The sequence below is a fragment of the Leptonychotes weddellii genome, chromosome 14 (genome assembly GCF_054177405.1).
Source record: "Leptonychotes weddellii isolate Sample4059 chromosome 14, ASM5417740v2, whole genome shotgun sequence".
NCBI lineage: Eukaryota > Metazoa > Chordata > Mammalia > Carnivora > Phocidae > Leptonychotes > Leptonychotes weddellii.
The window spans coordinates 36,567,451-36,588,916 of record NC_138382.1 but is presented as its reverse complement, the minus strand read 5'-3'; the positions used below and the strand labels follow the sequence as shown (position 1 = coordinate 36,588,916).

The window sequence follows — 21,466 nt, the reverse complement described above, 5'->3', positions numbered from 1 at the left end:
TAAGCGTCCGCCTTCGGCTCAGGTCATGGTCCCGGAGTCCTGGGATCGAACCCTACATCCGGCTCCCTGGTCAGCAGGAAGTCTGCTTGTTCCTCTCCCTCTGCTCCTCCCCCTCCCTTTCTCCGCTCGTGCTCTCTCTCTCTCTCTCAAATAAATAAAAATCTTTAAAAAAAAAAAAATTTCGGGGCGCCTGGGTGGCTCAGTTGGTTAAGCGACTGCCTTCGGCTCATGTCATGATCCTGGAGCCCCGGGATCGAGTCCCACATCGGGCTCTCTGCTCGGCAGGGAGTCTGCTTCTCCCTCTGACCCTCCCCCTCTCATGCTCTCTCTCTGTCTCTCATTCTCGCTCTCAAATAAATAACATCTTTAAAAAAAAAAAAAATTTCTCTGGAATAAAATAGATCCTTAAAAATTCAAATCTTGACAACAAAGGAAATGGCATAATATCATCCTATATTCTAACTAAACTCAAACAGGTAAACTCATTTTTTCAAAGCTTATATACGGAATTTGAATTAAACCTAGAAAGCATATCATCTCTTGAGCTCTGAAAGCAGTGTTTAACCTTTTTTTTTCCAAATCCATATTCTCTTTTGACAAACAAATATTTTCTTCCTACTGCCAACATTATTATCAAAATATAAACTAATGTTGAACATGTTCTTTTCCAATGTTTCCAGGATTCTGACAGTTGCCCTCATTGAGAATCACTGTATTAAAGATGAAAACTTATTAACAACATTAAAAATAGCATATTTCTAGATGCTTTCAATGAGCTGTAACTACAGATGGGTGAAAATATAAATGGGAGATAATATAAAAAGAATCAACTTACACATATAACATGTTTGTATCCAAGTCAATGCAAACAACATCTTGTGGTGGGTCATGAAGATCAAAATACCTCGAGTCAACTCCAACTATAAATGGTAAAGGTGCACTAAGGACTGCGGCCAGTGAGAGAGGACAAAGGGGAATATATGGGCACTGCCACTGAAATGGAAAGATCATCTGGGAAAAAAGTTTTAAAAAATTAACCAAATTTGAAATTTGCAATGAAAAGTATGTCATTAACTAATATTACTGAAAGGGACCATTAAAAAGCAGTGAAGTGCAGTTTCTTTTACCTTACACTTCATTCCGAAAACTAAATGACTATAAAATATTATGAAGCAGTACTATGAACCAACGTGATTAAAATCTTCAAGCATGACAATTATCACAAGCACAATAAAAATGCTAACAGCTCTTTGCATGCTAATTCTTTTAATGCTATATAAAACCCACATCCACATTTTTTGGAAAAAGTCAAAGCAGAGAGAAAACTGCCCCCCAAAATTATAAAACAAACTAATGATCTTTAACTCTTACGCGTTTCATTCTCAAAATAACCTTTGACTAAAATCCAACTAAGAGCTCCAAGGACTGAAAAAAATTAAAATGATTCTCTTAAAAATGTAATAGTCAATTGAAAATTTCAATAAAAAATTTCCTAACTGCTCAAATAAACACAAAGTGATCCAACTTCAATGAAGCTTGGCATCTTAAAAAATACTAGTCAGGGTGCCTGGGTGGCTCAGTCGTTAAGCATCTGCCTTCAGCTCAGGTCATGATCCCAGGGTCCCGGGATCGAGCCCCGCATCGGGCTCCCTGCTCAGTGGGAAGCCTGCTTCTCCCTCTCCCACTCCCCCTGCTTGTATTACCTCTCTTGCTGTGTCTCTCTGTCAAATAAATAAATAAAGTCTTTAAAAAAAAAAATACTAATCAATCAAAAACATACCTCAAGAATCTTTACAAAGCTCTACCTTGTGTCATATGTGAAAATTCAAGTTTTGATAAATTAAAAAACAGACTAAAATTTTAACTATCAGCTAATATGAAAATTCTAATCACTGATGATAAAAGTTTTCCTCTACTATAAAAATCCTTGCTGTCTCTTCTCTATCATCACTCATCCCAAAGAAATGCCTATAGCATTTATTACATCTGCCAGTTATTCCAGATGGTTGTTCAGGATAGGATTTTGTCTTCAATCATTTATTGACGTGTCGAATATTTCCGCACTTAGTATGAGCCAAGCACTGTTCTAGATGAGGCTATTAACAGTGAACAAAGATTGCTGCCATCCTGAGATTTATAGTTTAGCAAAAGGGTCAGCAAACTCTGTACAAGAAAGATAGGAAATACTTTAGGCCTCGTGAGCCATATTGTCTCTCACCAATATCTAACTTTGTCTCCACGCATGAAAGCAGTCATAAGAAGTATGCAAATAAATGACCTATGTTTCTGTAAAACTTTATTTACAAACAGGTGGCAAGCTGGATTTGACCAGTGGGCCGAAGTTTGCCACCACCTGGTCTAGCAAAAATAAACAGAGGACATGTGTGTATAGACACACACACCCACCCACGCACACACACACCCTATCATGAAGCGCTAAGTGCTATGGAAAAAGAAAAATGAAAGCCAAGTGATGGGGATTAGAGTTCAGAACAGGAAAGAGGAGAGCAGGTTCTACTGCTAAAGAGGCCAAACAGGAAAGACTTGGTTAAGAAAGTGACAACTGAGCCTACACCCAAAAGAGGTATCTAGGAGACATCTAGGAGGAGAGAGCTTCTAAGAGGAGGAACGGTTAGAGCAAAGGCCCTACAGTATGGGGCCTGCCTACGATGCTTGAGGAGGAGCTTGTGTATTGGAGCTGAGTAAGCAGGGGGCAGAGTAGCAGGAAATCAGATCAGAGGACAGACAGAGCCACTCCCAAAGGACCTTGCAAGGACTTCAGATACCTACAGTGAAAACTATCTTCCATTCAACAAAAGGTACATTACACCTGCAACTATGTAAAAAATTTTTAAAACAAGACTAACAGCAAAATGTGACACCCTTGTATTCACCTTTGACTTTTACAGCTCAATCATAAATAGGGTCATTTTTACAAAACTACTCAGTGGTTTCATCAATGTTTGCTATGGGGCTCCATTAATTCTTTGATATTCTTTGATATTCAAATCATTCTCGTTCTGAAGGACTTACCCTGTCATCATTCCTTTCCATTTTCTCTTCTTTAAATGATAAATTGCCAATCTTCCTTTATCAATGGTTTTGCATGCAATTCAGGCAGTTCAACAACTGCCAAATCCTCATTTATCAATGGTTTTGCATGCATTTCAGGCAGTTCTCCAACATCAGTTACATAAATTTCATGCAATCTTGCATTTTGCATAAGATTCCCAATTACACATTACAATTTTTCCACCTGTTCTTACACTATATTGCTGAAATCAATCAAGACACTGGGCCACAAAGATTCTGAGCAAGGAACATAGGTAAACACTAATGTTTTACAGGACGGAGTGGGAATTTCTAAAACTGTTCAGTTCCTTAACAAATATTTTCACGTTACAATGGCTTTTGCTTTCATATGCAACTGTGGAGGTTTGGAAAATTAATACACAATGAGGACCTCTGCTCCCCATAAACTATCTCACATTGGTTAGTTCAGTTTTTAGTCATAGTGGCATTTCTCTGACCAAATTAAGATCTTGGAAACATATCCCATTTGTTGATTTAACAGGTATTTATTGAGTGCTTACTTACTCCATGCTAGTAAGCTGTGATAAGTGCTGAGGACACAGGGATAATAAAGAGATAGGTCTTTATTTCCATGTGAATTACATTCTTAATATGGGGAAGGGAAGACAGGACAGTCAACTATTTTCAATTAAACATATAATGAAAAATAAAGTTGGAGAAATGGAACATCCAAAATTCTATACTATGATCTATAAAGCCCTACATGATCAGACATCTAATTGCAATGGGAAGCCATCAAAAAGCAGAGGAAGACTTGATTTATGTTTTACATAACAGCTAAGCATTTGTACATTATCCTATTTCACAATCATTTAGAATTTCCTATGTTACTGGCTCACAATAATCTGATTAAAAGTTAAAACTGGGAGTGATTAACTGTGTAATTCATTTGCATAATTTTAGGGCAGATGAAATTGGCCAGTCTCTTGTTTAATATAATAAGATTTATTCATGAGTTTTGTTATGTAATCATACAGATTATCTGAAGTACTCTAATATATGAAAAATCAGAAACTGAAATTTTCTCTCAAATAGAAGTCACCTTTTTTTGTTTATACTTACTATTTCCCCTTTGCCACTCTATTATATTTATGTTAAACATTTCCTGGTAATTTCAAAGTTGCTTTCATTGAAGGAAATTTCCCTTTAGAGTAAAAATTCTGTCAGTTATCCTGTACTATAAGGACAATTCTATACTCACGGCTACAACAGCTTCGGCTACTCCAGTCAACACAGCTGGCCTGAGAGAATGTAGCAGAATCTTACTCTCAAGTAAAACAAAGAGCAGCAGTGTCGCACAATTCTCAGGACCCAGATTCATTAACAAAATGCTGAAGTTTGCTCCACTAGGAGAAAAGAGAAAAAGATGATTATGAACTATTGTGCTAAAACATGTTACGATTTGCTTATTAAATTATTTCCTAAATATTAGGATTGAGAATCTAGTGCTAATTTCAAGTCCTGATTTAATTATCACTGAGAAGTAGCAAATTTAATGAGATAATGTAACAGAATGATTCAAACTCAACCTTTGGTAACAAAGGGGAGTTTATCAGAGAAGATTTTCCCAAAGAATCATTTGAGTTGAGTTCAAAAGAATGGAAGTTAGGGAGAAGCCAACATATGCAGAGGCAATGAGGCAAGAAAAAGCTACCATCATTTCTAGGAAATTGAAATACACTTATTGTGACTAAAGCATAGTAAGAAAAGGGCGAAAGATTATGTCAAAATAGAAACAACACAATTACATTTGCATTCTCAAAAGGACACCTGGCTGCAGTGTGGATAATGAAATGAAAGAAAAAGAAGAGTACCAATTAAAAGGGTAGTAACAAAGTTGTCCAGGTAAGAGATCATACTATCTGGACTAGTGATGCAGATGAACAGAAGCTAACAGATTTGAGATATTTGGGGAGGTTAAAATCAGTTCACCCCGAATATTTAGCTACGAACTGGATACGAGGAGGGGAGAGGAAAGGAAAACAGAGGTATTCCCTACACCCAATCTTGCAACGCTCATCAATATTACATTTTTTAAATGGTGGATGGCCCACCATCCATCCAGCTATCAAAGATAGAAACATTAAGGCTATCCTTATGTAAAAGATAACACTTAACTTTATTATCCTAGCCCTTAAAATATTTTAAAGCATTCTTCTCCCAAGTGAATGAAAATATCATTTTAGATACTATTAATTACCTTAGTGGTAAAGGTGTAGAAACTGGCTGTGATAATATTAATGCATCATGGACTGAAAGCTTCAAAAAAAAAAAAAAGAAAAGATGAATTATCAAGCCAATCTTGAAACTAAATATTTATATCAAGGGTAATATAGAAAGTAGTTTAATATGCAACCTGACATAGTTTCAGAAAATACTAAGATATAAAACAATAACTGTATTTACTCAGAGGTATTATATTAGTTCTTTTAAATTAAATGGTTAATTCAACTGAATTTTGATTCAGTTAACTGTTTAAAACACAGTTATTTTAAAATTATGAAGTAACTGCTTTTTAAAAGCTTCAAGTTTATTTACTCTATAGACTGGCAGGCATTTGGCAGTCGATTACTATATATTAATATCTGCTGAAGTACATAACTGCAGTACATTCAAGATTAACAATATTTGCCTTAATGCCACCATATCATATATAATGTTGATAACATCTTAGAGAACAATTTTTAAATAGCTTGCCTCTATAGATAGATCAGTACCACTCGAAGTGCCAGTCTGCAAACTGTTACTGGTCCAGGAAAAGATTGTATATAAATGGAGAGCAAACCATTTAGAAACTTGAATGGCAATATGACACTGCTCCTACCCCCAAGTACATGATCAGAGGGCTCTTGTCTTTAGACAGGGCACAGACATGTTCATGTCTACACTGCTCACATAGTAAGGTGCACTTTTCACAAGCTGTAAACTTATATAGGTCTGCCACTGATTGGAAACAAAAAGAAACTGGTCCTTTAACACAGAAAGTTTGAAGACCTTTCATAGACTATTTCACTTTTTCCCTTCAACCACAAATCATTTCATATTTAATACTTATTAGTTGCTCTGATTGAAAAACATGCCCATAACACAATTCTGGGTTTTACATTATTAAAATCAGCTACATAAAAGCCATGCACAGACCAATGATGATAATGTCATGAATCAAGATTATATTTATTCCAATTCTGACCACCCAAATAAAAGATAAAATACAGGAAATTCAAGGACTTTATAGACACATATTGTTCCACCTCAAACTCAAAGGGCCATAGAATCCACTCTGCAATGACTAGAATGAACATATGCAGAGCTTCCCTCAAAAATATTTGTTTTTCATTACCTGTACAAGGATTCTTGGTCTTTGTGGTGAAGGAAAAGGGATGTTTTGCATGAAGTGTGAAATGTGCCTAGAAAAAAATTTGAAATACAGATCATACTTACTTTTCTAAAATGCTTCATAGATTTTAACAAATTTTAAATATTATATATATCATTCCAGATCTGACAAAACCACTTACCTAAAATTCATGTTAAATAAATTTATCTAGTGTAAATAAATGTATTCATCCCACTAAACTTCTGAAATGCACAATATATTTCCTGATTAAAAGTCCATATTGATATACCCTAATATTGCCAGGAAAATAAAAATAACACAAATACAGTTTTCATGAAAGAAGCTAATTTTTATTGTCTGGTTACCAGTGCCAGTATGGGGAGCAACTAACTGCAATACAATAAATTAAAACTAATACTGAATTTAATCCTAATAATTAATGTTAATTAAGTATTAATTTAATTAATACAGTTCTTTTACTATAACTCTGGGCAAACCACTTACCTTATTTCTCCACCTACAAATAATGCTTCTTAAGTTTCTCCAAAGCTTTGAGCTCTTAGGAGCCACTAACATGCAAAGTATTATTTCATCTGAGAAAAAATTTTGATCACATACACTGATTTTATTTCCTCAAACTATTCATAGAATCTTAATTTTTTAAAAGGTTGCTAACTTGTCCCTAACATTAAGTTTTACAAACAATTTTAAGCTAACCTGAAAGTTCAAAGTTAAATCTAAAACTATGAACTATTAGTTTGGCATCCTAAGAGTACAACATGAAAGTCAAATAACTGCCCTTACCTTTCCACTAACTAGTATGCTTTGCTGATAGTCTTTTGCTATAATGTGAAATTTCTGAAATTGTATGAAAAGTCTGTTTACGCATACTATATTTCCATAAAGCTCTTGACACCTCTTGTTTGTTAGGAGGATAAATAAATCATTAACTATAATAAACAAAAGTCAGTGTGCCACTAGAAGTCAGAAAACCTTTTTTTTTTTTAAAGTAATCTCTACACCCAGCGTGGGGGCTTGAACCCATGACCCTGAGATCGAGTCAGATGCTCCACTAACTGAGCCAGAGGATCATGGGGGAAGGGAGGGAAAAATAAAACAGGATGAAATAAGAGGGGGAGACAAAGCATATGAGACTCTTAACTACAGGAAACAAACTGAGGACTGCTGCGGGGGGGGATGGGGTAACTGGGTGATGGACATTAAACAGGACACGTGATGTAATGAGCACTGGGTGTTATACAAGACTAATGAATCACTGAAATCTACCTTTGAAACTAATAACATAGTATATGTTAATTAAGTGAATTTAAATTTTAAAAAAGAAAAAAAAAACAAATAAATTAAAGGCAGCAGCTCCGGGCGCCTGGGTGGCTCAGTTGGTTAAGCGACTGCCTTCGGCTCAGGTCATGATCCTGGAGTCCCAGGATCGAGTCCCGCATCGGGCTCCCTGCTTGGCAGGGAGTCTGCTTCTCCCTCTGCCCCTCCCCCCTCTCATGTGCTCTCTCTCATTCTCTCTCTCTGAAATAAATAAATAAATAAATAATCTTTAAAAATAAAAAAATAAAAAAAAAATAAAGGCAGCAGCTCCACATATATTTTTCTTGCTTACAGAAGATTTCCATGACAAAGGGAATTACAAATAGAGTGGAAAACTAGGATCTCTCAATGCTAAAACCAAAACCTCACTTTTAGCATCAATTAACTCACCCTTATTAATTTCTATATCAGTTTAGAGATGCTTTATAGTTAGAACCAGGAATGTCCATTTGTATGGTTCAGGTGTATGTGTATAATAGCTATTTTTCTCTTGGTTATTAGAGAATGAATAGGAAGGACACACACAGTGCACTGTATAATGAGTTCCTTCTTCAGTTGAATTCTCAAAAGATTATTATCTCATCATTCTAACCACCGCTCCTCAATTTTAAAACCAATGATTCAGGTGAAGAAGGGAACAAGTAAAAAAGTAAGGTGACTGATCCTTCTTCCCTTCAAACTTTTCTGCTTAAAGTCAGGTAAACAATGAAATGTATACATATACACCCAGTTTTTCCACCAGACATCTTTCTAATCATTATACATACTTTTCAATGGGAAGAGGATGTGGTCCAGACACAGAGAGTTTGTAGATAAACATGAGAAATTTTCTAAAAGCTTCAAAAAAAGGCCAGTGTGAGAGTAAACAAATGCATTTGTTTGAATTGATGGATTTGGAGACCACTTTTCTCTCCACAGGGGTCAAAAGGCCCAGTTGCATAAGCTGTTTCTCTGTCAGAAGTTCCCGAGAGTAAGGTTCATAAAACTGGATGGCAGCTCCATATACCTACAAAGCAACAGAATTCCATTACAAAACTTGAGTTTGTTTTTAAAAATTTCTCTTTATCTCTGATTACAAAAGAAACACTTTGATAAGAAAAACCTCAAACGCTGCTGGTGGGAATATAAAATGGCACAGCTACTGTGCAAAACAATTTGGCAGCTTCTTCAAAATTTAAAAAATAATTACCATATGATCCAGCAATTCCACTAATAAGAATATATCCAAAAGAACGGAAAGCAGGGACTCAAACAGATACTTGTACACCAGTGTTCACAGCAGCATTATTCACAATAGACAAATGGTGGAAACAACGCCAAAGTCCATCAACAGATGAATGGATAAACAAAAGGTGGTATACACATGCGATGGAATGTTATTCATCCTTAAAAAGGAATGAAGGAATGAAATTCTGACAGATACTGGATGAACCTTGGAAACACTGTACTAAGTGAAATAAGCTAAACACCAAGGACAAACATTTTATGATTCTACTTATATGAGCTTCCTAAAATAGGCAAATTCGTAGAAACTAGAATAGAGATTACCAGGAACCAGGGGTAGGGGTGGGGGAAGTTCCTGTTTAAGGTAATGAAAAAGTTCTGGAAACAAATAGTGATACCTCTCTTTTATAAATCTTATAACTACTTAGTCACTATATATATACACACATATGTATGTATATATACATACACACACTATATATACACACACACATATCACATATATACAGTGTGTGTGTATCACATTAACACTTGTCTTTACAAATACAACTCTCCCGGATACAATTATTTCAAAGATCTCAAGATTTTTTTTTTTTTTTAAAGATTTTATTTATTTGAGAGAGAGAATGAGAGAGAGAGAGAGAGAGCACATGAGGGGGGAGGGTCAGAGGGAGAAGCAGACTCCCCGCCGAGCAGGGAGCCCGATGTAGGACTCGATCCCGGGACTCCAGGATCATGACCTGAGCCGAAGGCAGTCGCTTAACCAACTGAGCCACCCAGGCGCCCGATCTCAAGAGATTTTTAACAAGCAATATGACAAAGCATCTCAATGAGGCTTTGTTGTTCTCCACCAAAGTAAATTTAGTAACTCTTAAGTGTTGGAAGATCTTAAAATTTTCATGTATATTTATCTTTCAATGAGAGAACTATAAATAATTCTTAGCTAAACACTTACCTTAGTTGTAAACAACCCAGTTAATATAGAATTGGCCTTCATTCAGTGTGTACTTTAATTATGTTCCAGACATTATGCTGGATACTTAACCTTCATTATCATTAATACGGTGGTTTTAAACTTACACCCTGTAGAATGAGGCCACAGATGTGTTTTACTTGATCCACAAGAGTCAGCATTGGTTAGTTATACTTTTCAATAAACTATTTTATCAAATTTCCTAAGAGAGCTTTTAACTTTTAAATTTCTACTAAATTCATAGTTTTATTTACTTTTTATTTCCTAAAATAATTTCACCATCTTTCTTATTTTAAATTATTATTTACGTCAGTATTACTGCTTTATGTATTTTTTCAATTACTATTACAAATAAAGCATATACATGTCTTTTGGAAAATATATACAATCTTTTCCTTTGGGATGAGCTCAAGAGTATAACTGCTGGGCCACAGAATTGTTTCTTTTCCTTGCTGATAATGTATAAGTTCTTTATATACTCTGGACACAAGACTAATATATTGCATTATTTTCTCCCAGCCTGTGACCTACTTTTTCACCTTCTTAAGGGTATCTTTTTTTTTTTTTTAAGATTATTTATTTGAGAGAAAGAGCACGAGAGAACATACACGCATGGGGGGAGGGGCAGAGGGACAAGTAGTTTCGAGGAGCCTGAGATCATAACCTGAGCTGAAATCAGTTGCTTAACAGAACTACCCAGGCACCCCCAGTATCTTCGAATAAACAGATTTTTTTTATTCCAGTGGGGTTCTATTATTCATCTTTTAAGGCTAGTATTTCTTTTTTAATTTTAATTCCAGTATAGTTAATATACAGTGTTATATTAGTTTCAAGTATACAATACAGTGATTCAGCAATTCCATATATTACTCAGTTGCTTATGAAGATAAGTATACTCGGGCGCCTGGGTGGCTCAGTTGGTTAAGCGACTGCCTTCGGCTCAGGTCATGATCCCAGGGTCCTGGGATCGAGCCCCGCATCGGACTCCCTGCTCAGTGGGAAGCCTGCTTCTCTCTCTCCCACTCCCCCTGCTTGTGTTACCTCTTTCGCTGTCTCTGTCAAATAAATAAATAAAATCTAAAAAAAAAAAAGAGTGAGGAGTTTCCTCTCACTCACCCTGCTGTCCTAGAACCTAGCCTGCTGATTTTTAAACATCCAGGCTTTAAGTCCCACTGATTGTAAGAACTCATGAAATTCAGCCCTTCTTTTTTTTTTAAGATTTTTTTTGTTTTGTTTTTTTTAATTTGACAGAGAGAGACAGGGAGAGAGGGAACACAAGCAGGGGGAGCAGGAGAGGGAGAAGCAGGCTTCCCGCAGAGCTGGGAGCCCGATGCGGGGCTCAATCCCAGGACTCTGCGATCATGACCTGAGCTGAAGGCAGACGCTTAACAACTGAGCCACTGAGGCGCCGCCCCCCTCTGGTTTTCAAAGCCAAATATTATGGGGATTTGTCTTACCCACACAGGCTCCTCAGTGTGAGGGTCTATTTCCCTCCCTTCTCCGGGCTGGTGATGTCCCTCCCTCCCACAGACAGTCCATGCATGTCCCTTTAGCTCCCAACCACTTCTCTGCCCTTCTTACCCTCTTTCACGTGGCCTCTTCTCTACATTTGTTCTGCCCATCTTCAGATTGTTTTCTGGGTTCTTTACACTGATGTGAGTGTTACCTAGATATACCTATGGGATGAGGTGAGCCCAGGATCCTCCTACTTTGCCATTTTCTGCAAAGCCTGGCCAGTACTTTCTATATGTTGTTAAACTGATCTCTGCTTACTCCCTCCATTTTAATATATTATTTGTCTTCTGAACCTCAATGTTGTCATTGAAAAATTAGCCAACAATCTAATAGTTGTCCCTTTAGAAATAAGTACGTGTTTTCTTTCTGGTTGCTTTTTTTCTTTGGTGTTCTATGGTTTCACTATAATATGAACCTTTCTGCTGAAGGTTCAAAGTATATCTTTAATCTAAAAGACTCAATTTTTCATCAACCCTGGAAAACAACCAACCAATATCCCTTAAAATGCTGCCTCTCCCTTTTCTAATCTCTCCTTCTGGAATTCATTAAATATCCACTGATCCTTTTGATTCTATCCTCTACATTTTTAAACTCTCTTAGATGTTTTTCTTTGCCACATCTGAGCTAACCTATCTTGAACTTCATTAATTTTCCCTGCATGTATGTCTTATCTGCTGTTCAAACCATTCAGTGATTCTAATTTTAAGGACCATATTTTTCATTTCTAGATGTCTGATTCTCTTCCCAGTCTACTTATTTCACAAAATACACTGTTCTTCCCTGATGTTTTGACATCTTGAATCATTTTTTTTTTTAAGATTTTATTTATTTATTTGAGAGAGAGAATGAGATAGAGAGAGAGAGCATGAGAGGGGGGAGGGTCAGAGGGAGAAGCAGAGTCCCTGCTGAGCAGGGAGCCCGACGTGGGACTCGATCTTGGGACTCCAGGATCATGAGCTGAGCCGAAAGCAGTCGCCTAACCAACTGAGCCACCCAGGTGCCCGACATCTTGAATCATTTCAATTACATATTTAATTTATATCTTTAATATTGTCATTGTATCAATTCAGTATCTTCAGGGTCTAATCCAGCTTTACAAAGCTGTTGATTCTTCCTATGGTATTTATGTCTTCTAACTTTTAGTATAATATCATCCTGAGGCTTGGATTTTGGGGGTATCGCTCTAGAAAGACTTTATATTTGCTTCTGTAGAAGCTCCAGAGGTAGCTTCATCCTGATGCCAATTTTCATGGTTGACTTCTCACCTTGGGCACTACAGTCCAAATTTAGCCCAAAATATATTGTGGCCAAATAATCCTAATATTCAAATAAACTGACATCATATTAATTATTTTATGGGATAAAAACACAGACAATATAGGTTTAATAAAAGAGGAAAAAATATACCTTTTCAGCAGAAGAACCTGTGAGAACAAAAGTTGAAAAAACTGGAAGTGGGTATTTAGTTTGAGGATCCCAACATTCAATAGTAGCTCCCATGGGAAGGCAGAAGAGAGGTACAGATTCTGAGAGAGGAAATGACTCATAATCATCTTCTGGATATCTAAAAATTAAACCTTTTGGAGAAAAGAGACAGTATTAAAATTTTTTAAATAGTTACTTTCCCATAAGGTATATGTGATACAATTTCATGAAAATATTTATGTGTGAAATTTCAAAATAATTTTTTTCTCTTGCCATATCAGAAATTTAAATAAATTAACAAGTTTACCCTTTATTTTTTACTCATGGACTTATAATTCACTGTAACATTAAAATGTACTAAATATACAAGTCAAAACTCTATTCAACAGTATCACCAATCTTAATATATTTTCTTCTGCATACCACAACATCGTATAGAGAGTGGGTGAGGAACATATAGGAAAATTTACCAAGTATTTCAGTAAAAAAATTTAGGGAAGGGTTAAGTGTTATATAATAATGCCAAGGCAACAGAAATGATCAGAGCTCTTAAACTCATCTTGAGAGAGCAGCAGTGTAAAAAGTATTCAGCATGAAAAGTAAATGAGACCAAAATCCTCTGGCTGAGTACAGAGTGAGACCAAGGAAGCAGGAGCAAGGGGTCCTCTGGCAAGCATAACAAAGCCCCTTCAGAATAAAGTAGCTACAAAGCATCAGTTCATTAGCCTCTGATGTCTCTAATATACAGACCAACTCTAAGTTAAACTCTTGAATATGAGTAGCAGAATTCTGAGTCAAAATTTGGTGTGCAAAGCTTTATATTCTAAAATATGTCTTTTATCAAATACCTGAATACTTTCACAAAGCTTGTTTCTATATGTGTTACTTTTTTAAGTGACACTTTCTATACACACACACACACATACACACACACAAAATTTAGGAAATCACATACAATCAACACATTACATCAATATTAACAGTATCACATTTTAAAATGATACTGAAATTTTTAATTATTAGTTGCTACCTTTATTTTTATATTATAAATTAAAATGGTCTGATTTATTAGTATGAATGTCTTTAAGAAGACAATCAAGATTTTTCATATATGGATTTGCCTGACTTCCCTGAAGCAAAACAAATTGTGCATGATCAAAAAGTAACTGACACTGCTTCTTTTCACAAGGAAGTATTCCAGTATCTCTTCTATTTACAACTGGAGCATACCTGTATTTTCAGTTTCTATCCCACCATACCAGTGGGATGAAGAGGTCACACTTAAATCTTTACAGCCCTTGACACTTTACTGTGCAGTAAGAATGTGGCGATAGATTTCTCAAACACTTCATGGCAGAAAAGTTTCTCAGGCCCTCCTCTCCTCCATATAGCTGATTCTTTGCAACAAAGGAAAAAGGAAGCAAGTCCACCTTTCATGGCAAGTAACATGAGGTTTCGAATCAGACACACAGAGATAAGAGAAGGAAATATAAGAAGTAAAGATGCAGTTTGACACCTTTCTGATTGCCAAAATAAAAAGATCAGAGAGAGTAAGCAGTTTTCCATTGAATTGTTAAATCTATTAGTGTAGACTAAAAGCTTGAATGTTCATTTCACAAATGCTTACCTGGGATGATAATTTCTATTTAACAACATGTTTGGGGGAGGGTGTAATATTAATATATCTTGTAGTATATAATGTATTTAAGAAAACTTGTGCCTTTATATGCTAATATTATAAATAATTCAGTTTATGAATAGATTAACCCCATAAACTACATAAGGGGGTATACATCATCTCTTCTAACCAAATGTAAATGTTAGGTGAACATGATGACCAATACACTACGGAAACTAACCAACTGTTAATGTACAACAATAACTACAGTAACAATATTTTTTTTAATTTACTCACCAGCTTTATACGCTATTGCATTAGAAGCAGGCACAGACTTCTTATAACACAGAAATACACTGGAACCCCACTGTAAAATATAAACTATGTTTTAAAAAAAGAGCAAAGAGTGAAAATAAATTGATTTTGTTGAAAATCTTCTAAAGGTTCTGATTATTCAGTGAAATCAATTTAAAACATATGTTTATCAAACAGACTACAGGGGCACCTGGGAGGCTTAGTCGGTTGAGAGCCCGACTCTTGGTTTCAGTTAAGGTTGTGATCTTGGGGTCCTGGGATTGAGCCCCATGTTGGGCCCCATGCTCAGCAGGGAGTCGGCTTGAGATTCTCTCTCTCCCTCTCCCTCTGCCCCACCCCCTGACCCGTGAGGGTGCGTGCGTTCTTTCTCTTTAAAATGAATGAATAAATCTTTAAAAAAAAAAAAAAAGACTACAGACTATAAAATATAGCAAAACATGAAGTTCAGAATACTAAAAGAAAGGAGTAAAAAAACACTGCCGCAAAAATTAAACTGACACAGAACAGTTTCAAAAAGTTCGGAATGCTGTAATCAAACACTTTGAAAGAAACAGCACAAAGTTGAGTGGGCTCTGGAGCTCAAACTAGGTACTATGAAGGTAACTGAGGTACTATGAAGTCATTACCTCCAGAGGCAAACTGTCTTCACCAAGAGCCATGGGTACATTAGCCAGTCATCTTTGCCTGTATCTCATTAAAGCTAATAGCTGTTTTATCTAAAGATATTTTTCAAAATAAATCTGACCCAATAGTAAATCTTAGTCTCATAAAACTATAAATCATAGGTGTATGTTTAATGTTCTTGTTCATTAGAGCCCTTTGAAAAAATAAGTATGGGGCGCCTGGGTGGCTCAGTTGGTTAAGCAACTGCCTTCGGCTCAGGTCATGATCCTGGAGTCCCGGGATCGAGTCCCACATCGGGCTCCCTGCTCAGCGGGGGGTCTGCTTCTCCCTCTGACCCTTCCCCTCTCATGCTCTCTGTCTCCCATTCTCTCAGATAAATAAATAAAATCTTTAAAAAAAAAGAAAAAGAAAAAAAAATAAGTATGTAAGGGGTGGGGTGCCTAGCATGCTTGGTAGAGCATGCGACTCTTGATCTTGGGGTTGTGAGTTCAAAACCCCACTTTGGGTGTGGAGCCCACTTGGAAAAAGCAAGTATGTAAAACTACAATAATTATAATAATATAAAGGGAGTTCCGTGAAGACACCAGTGAAACAACAAAAGCTAATAAAACCTCCATATTAGTGTAACACAGGCAATATTAACACATACCAAAAAACAATTTTAAATCCCTGACTTTTAAGTACTTTCTCAATGAAATTTTTCTACAAATCAGATAGCTAAGGATTTTAAAAATTATTATGAATCATAAAAGTTACAGATCTAAAAATAATAAAAACAACCACAAAATATAAGCAGAGTAAATTCTACACCCAATAATAAACAGCAGTACAAAAATTATCCTTTTTTCGGGGGTAGGAGAGAGTACATATAGAACTAAAAAGGAAACAACTGTATTCTTACCATTCCACAATTTAAGTTTTTGTCAACTTTGCAGAAAGTATGAGGAGGGGTTTCTCCTTTGCTGGTTACAATAACACAGATATCAGTTACAGCCAAGGAATTCTGGGGTCGAATTAAAGGAGCCCTTCGATAAGTGATAAAGATTCTTTGTGAAGTAGTTGAACTATTGTTGACATTGGCACAGCGACCGTAGGGTGTGGCTTGGATCACTTCACACCCTGGAATAAGCCTTTCTTTCCCTTCATATAAAACTCTGCAAGGCAGGGAGGGGAGCAATAGATAGATAGATAGATAAATACATTTCAAGTTAATGTTGGTTTTCCTCTTGAAAACAAACAAAAAAAATTGAGAAACAAAACCGTTTCTCAAATCTTAATTGTAAACCAAAAGTAAGATTACTACTTTGGGAATTATAGATCTCTTAACTACTATTTTTCAACAGCTGGAATGTAATTTTAAGAACAGTAAATAAGATCAAACAACTTGATTTTTTTATCGCTTTTTACAAAAAAACATATGAAACAAGAAAGGGGCAACACCATAAACATCCTCAGGTTGATTCCTAGATCAAGTATTCAGACATTTTCACGAAATTTATCTTCATAACTCCTGTCAAAATTTCACCTTTAAAAATCCTCTGACTGAAAATAAATATAAAAATCCTTTGACTGAAACTATAAAACATGGTTTAAAGAAATTAGAGATGAACCAATAAATAAAAAGACATCCCATGGTCATGGATAAGAACACCTAATATTTGGTAAGATGTCAGTATTTCCCAAAGAGATCTACAGAATCAACAAAAATGGATACAGGGCTGGCAAAGAATATATGGGAATTGTCTGTACCATCCTTAAAAACTCTTCCATAAAACTAAAATTATTTTAAAATAAGACTTTTTAAAAAATTTTTTTTTAAGTGGGCAAAAAATCTAAATAGGCATTTCTCCAAAGAAGATATGGCCAAAAGCACATAAAGAGGCTCAACATATTAGCCATTAGGGGACTGAAATCAAAACCACAATAAGATACCAACTTCACATACACTGGGAAGGCTATAATCAAAAAGACATAATTACAAGTGCTAGTAAGGTGAGAGTGTAGAGAAACTGGAATCTTTATACAATGCTGGTGGGAATAAACACTGCTTTGGAAAACAGTCCAGTGGTTCCTCAGAGGGTTAAACACGGGAGTTTTGGTATGACTCAGCAATTCTATTCCTAGATATATACCCAAGAGAAATGAAAACATACATCTGCACAAATACTGGTATGCAAATACACATTTCTTAAAAGATTTTATTTATTTATTTGACAGAGAGAGAGAGAGTACAAGAAGGGGGGAGCGGCAGGCAGAGAGAAAGAGAGAAGCAGACTCCTCGCTGAGCAGGGAGCCCAACGCGGGGCTTGATCCCAGAACCGTGAGATCATGACCTGAGCCGAAGGCAGTTGCTTAACCAACTGAACCACCCCCGTGCCCCAAATACACATTTAACAGCCTTATTCATAACAGCCAAAAAGTGGAAACAATCAAATGTCCACCAACTAATGAAAAGATACATAAAATGTGGCATACGCATATAACAGAATATTGTGTAGCAATAAAAAGCAGTGACATACAAGGTGTGCCTGGCTGGCTCAGTCAGAAGAGCATTCGACTCTTACCTCAGGGTCATGAGTTTGAGTTCCACGTTGGGTGTAGAGATTACTTAGAGAAATAAATAAACTTTAAAAAAAAAAAAAAGGCAATGAGGTACTAATACGAGGTACAACATCGATGAGCCTTGTAACCATGATAAGTGAAAGAAGCTACACAAAAAAGACCACATGTAGTATGACTCCATTTACATGAAATGCCCAGAACAGGCACATCTATAAAGACAAAAAATAGATTAGTAGTTGCCTAGGGCTAGAGGTTGGAAAGGAACATCAGAGAATGACTGCTGATGAATACAGGGTTTCCTTTTAGGGGGATGAAAATGTTCTAAAATTGGCTGTAATAGCAGAACAAATCTGTGAATATATTTAAGACCAATAAATTGTACACTTGAGATGGTTGAACTGTGTGATATCTGAATTATATCTCAATGAAGCTGGTAAAACCCAACTAAATATTAAAATACATTATAAAGCTTCTATATTTAAATCAGGAAAATACTGGCAAATGAGTGAACAGAAAGAACAATGAACACAAAAGAAATACCTGAAATGGATAAAGGTGACATCTCAATATTGATACTGCGGGAAAGATGGAGTTTTGAATTTAATAAGCAGTGCTTGAATAGCCGAATTGCCATTTAGGAAAAAAATAAAATTGTATCTATACTTCACACTATACACCAGAAAAAGCTCCCAGTGGATCACAGATAAATGTCAAGAATGAAGACATATGGGGCCCCTGGGTGGCTCAGTCATTAAGCGTCTGCCTTTGGCTCAGGTCATGATCCCAGGGTCCTGGGATCGAGCCCCGCATCGGGCTCCCTGCTCGGCAGGAAGCCTGCTTCTCCCTCTGCCTCTGCCCCTGCTTGTGTTCCCTCTGCTCCTTTTTCCTCTCTCTCAAATAAATAAAATCTTATAAAAAATAACTAATTAATTAAAAAAAAAAAAGAATGAAAACATACCAGTACTAAAAGAAAACCTAGCACTGGGAAAAGTGTAACTATGACTCAAAATCTAGAAACAATAAAAGGGAGGAAGAAAATAAACTTCATCAAGTAAACTCTACGTGACAAAAAATGCAAGTCAAAAGATAAATTATAAACTTGAAGAAAACATTTGGAAACTTATTTCACAAAAATTTCATCTTCCTAGTACATAAAAATGTACTGTAAAAAAATCAAAAAGGCCAAAACCCTGTTTTAATTTTTTTTATTATTATTTTTAAGATTTTATTTATTTGTCAGATAAAGAGAGAGAAAGAGCACAAGCAGGGGGAGCAGCAGAGGGAGAGGGAGAAGCAGAGTCCCCTGCTGAGCAAGGAGCCTGATGCAGCAGGGCTCGATCCCAGGACCCTTAGATCATGACCTGAGCTGAAGGCAGATGCTCAACCAACTGAGCCACCCAGGTGTCCTAAAACCCTGTTTTTAAAAAGACATAAAGTCAATGCCAAAAGACATTAACAATTCACAAAAGAAAAAAGAAAACAGTCCTTAAACATATGAAGAAATAGTTAATCTCATTAAAATTACTCCAACACAATCACTTCTTGACTGTGAGACTGACAAAAATTCAAAAATTTGATCACATATTTTGTGGATGGGACTGGGGGAAAAGAAGTACATATAACATATATTGATGGTGGCATGACCACAATGGAGAGAAATGTGGTAACATTTAACAGAATTACACATGCATTTATCTTTTACCCCAGCAATGCCCTTCCAGGACTACCTGAAAATATACTTCCACAAATATGTAATAATATATACAAAGTTATTCAACAAAGCATTTTTTTTTTTTTTAAGATTTTATTTATCTGACAGAGAGACACAGCGAGAGAGGGAACACAAGCAGGGGAAGTGGGAGAGGGAGAAGCAGGCTTCCTGCAGAGCAGGGAGTCCGATGTAGGGGCTTGATCCCAGGACCCTGGGATCATGACCTGAGCCGAAGGCAGATTCAACGACTGAGCCACCCACGCGCCCCTCACCAAAGCATTCTTGTAATAGCACAAAACTGGACAGAACCCAAATGTCCATCAACAGAGGTTTGGAAAGGGCGCCTGGGTGGTTCAGATGGTTAAGCGTCTGCCTTCGGCTCAGGTCATGATCCCAGGGTCCTGGGATTGAGTCCCTCATTGGGCTCTCTGCTCCTTGGGAGCCGGCTTCTCCCTCTGCCTCTCTGTCTCTCATGAATAAATAAATAAAATTTAAAAAAAAAACAACAAACAGAGGTTTGGTTGAATAAAGTATACACATCCACACAACTAAGTACTACAGAGTTATAAAAAAATGAGAAAGACCTCCATGTTCAAATATGAGGTGATTCCGATGATATACTGTTGGGTGAAAAAAGCAAAGTATGAAATAGTATATACAGTATTTATAGTTTGTTTAAGAAGAAGAAATAAAAATACACACACATGGGGCGCCTGAGCGCACCAGGGTGGCTCAGATGGTTAAGCGTCTGCCTTTGGCTCAGGTCAAGATCCCAGGGTCCTGGCTCGGCTGGGAGCCTGCTTCTCCCTCTCCCTCTGCCCCTCCCCCTTCTCATGCTCTCTCTCTCTCTCTCTCTCTGTATTTCTGTGTCTCAAATGAATAAAATCTTTAAAAAATAAATATACACACATATGTGTTTATTTTTGTAAAAACACATAATGAAAGGATAAATCAAAAACTGCATTAACAGAGGAGGAGAGGGCATAAAGTATAGAGAAAAAAGTATAGGAAATAAAGACTGAAGCAATACTTCTCTAAATATATCTTTTTACATGTTTTGAGCTGTGATAATATTTTCCATATTAACAGAAAATTATTCTAAAACAAATGAAACACAAACAGAAACAGATGAACCTAACTGCAAACTACATAACAAATTGGTAACATAACCACATAGAAAAACTACTTCATATAATTTTTTAACACAGTAAATACTCTGTAAATGCTTGATAGGTTTTATTCCAAGGGCAAGGAACCGTATATATATATGTATATACATATACATATATATATATATAAAATGCCTCAGTAACAATGAACACACACAAATCCAGATTTTGTTTGGCGAAGCAGTCAGCTGGAAAGGGCTCCCACTAGCCAAACTCGGGACCATATGAGCAAACAGAATAAGGATTATAATAGATTTTTATCACACAGAATAAATTAAAATCCATAGTTTCTTAGTTATTCTCAAAACAATTAAAAAAGAGAGAGAGAATAAGAAAGCTCTTCATTCAAGCTCTTCAAGAAAAATGCCAGTTAAAAAAATTTATTTTTTAGAGGGGGGCGCCTGGGTGGCTCAGATTGTTAAGCATCTGCCTTCGGCTCAGGTCATGGTTCCGGGGTCCTGGGATCGAGCCCCACATCGGGCTCCTGGCTCGGCGGGGAGCCTGCTTCTCCCTCTCCCTCTGCCTCTCTCCCTGCTCATGCTCTCTATTAAAAAAAAAAAAA

General features: G+C 36.4%; 1 protein-coding gene across 5 annotated transcripts in view; it reads right to left on the bottom strand.

Moving 5' to 3' along the window:
- Positions 1-21,466, bottom strand: part of DENND4C (DENN domain containing 4C) — a 115,235-nt gene that overhangs the window by 69,508 nt on the left and 24,261 nt on the right. For all 5 annotated transcript variants that reach the window (XM_081803012.1, XM_081803013.1, XM_081803011.1 and 2 more), the window contains 8 exons: positions 16,364-16,616; positions 14,821-14,890; positions 12,888-13,057; positions 8,536-8,774; positions 6,434-6,500; positions 5,294-5,352; positions 4,295-4,439; positions 836-1,011 (listed from right to left, as the gene is read on the bottom strand). In XM_081803012.1, the coding sequence (XP_081659138.1) occupies positions 836-1,011; positions 4,295-4,439; positions 5,294-5,352; positions 6,434-6,500; positions 8,536-8,774; positions 12,888-13,057; positions 14,821-14,890; positions 16,364-16,616 (1,179 nt within the window). The remainder of the gene's footprint in view (positions 1-835; positions 1,012-4,294; positions 4,440-5,293; positions 5,353-6,433; positions 6,501-8,535; positions 8,775-12,887; positions 13,058-14,820; positions 14,891-16,363; positions 16,617-21,466) is intronic.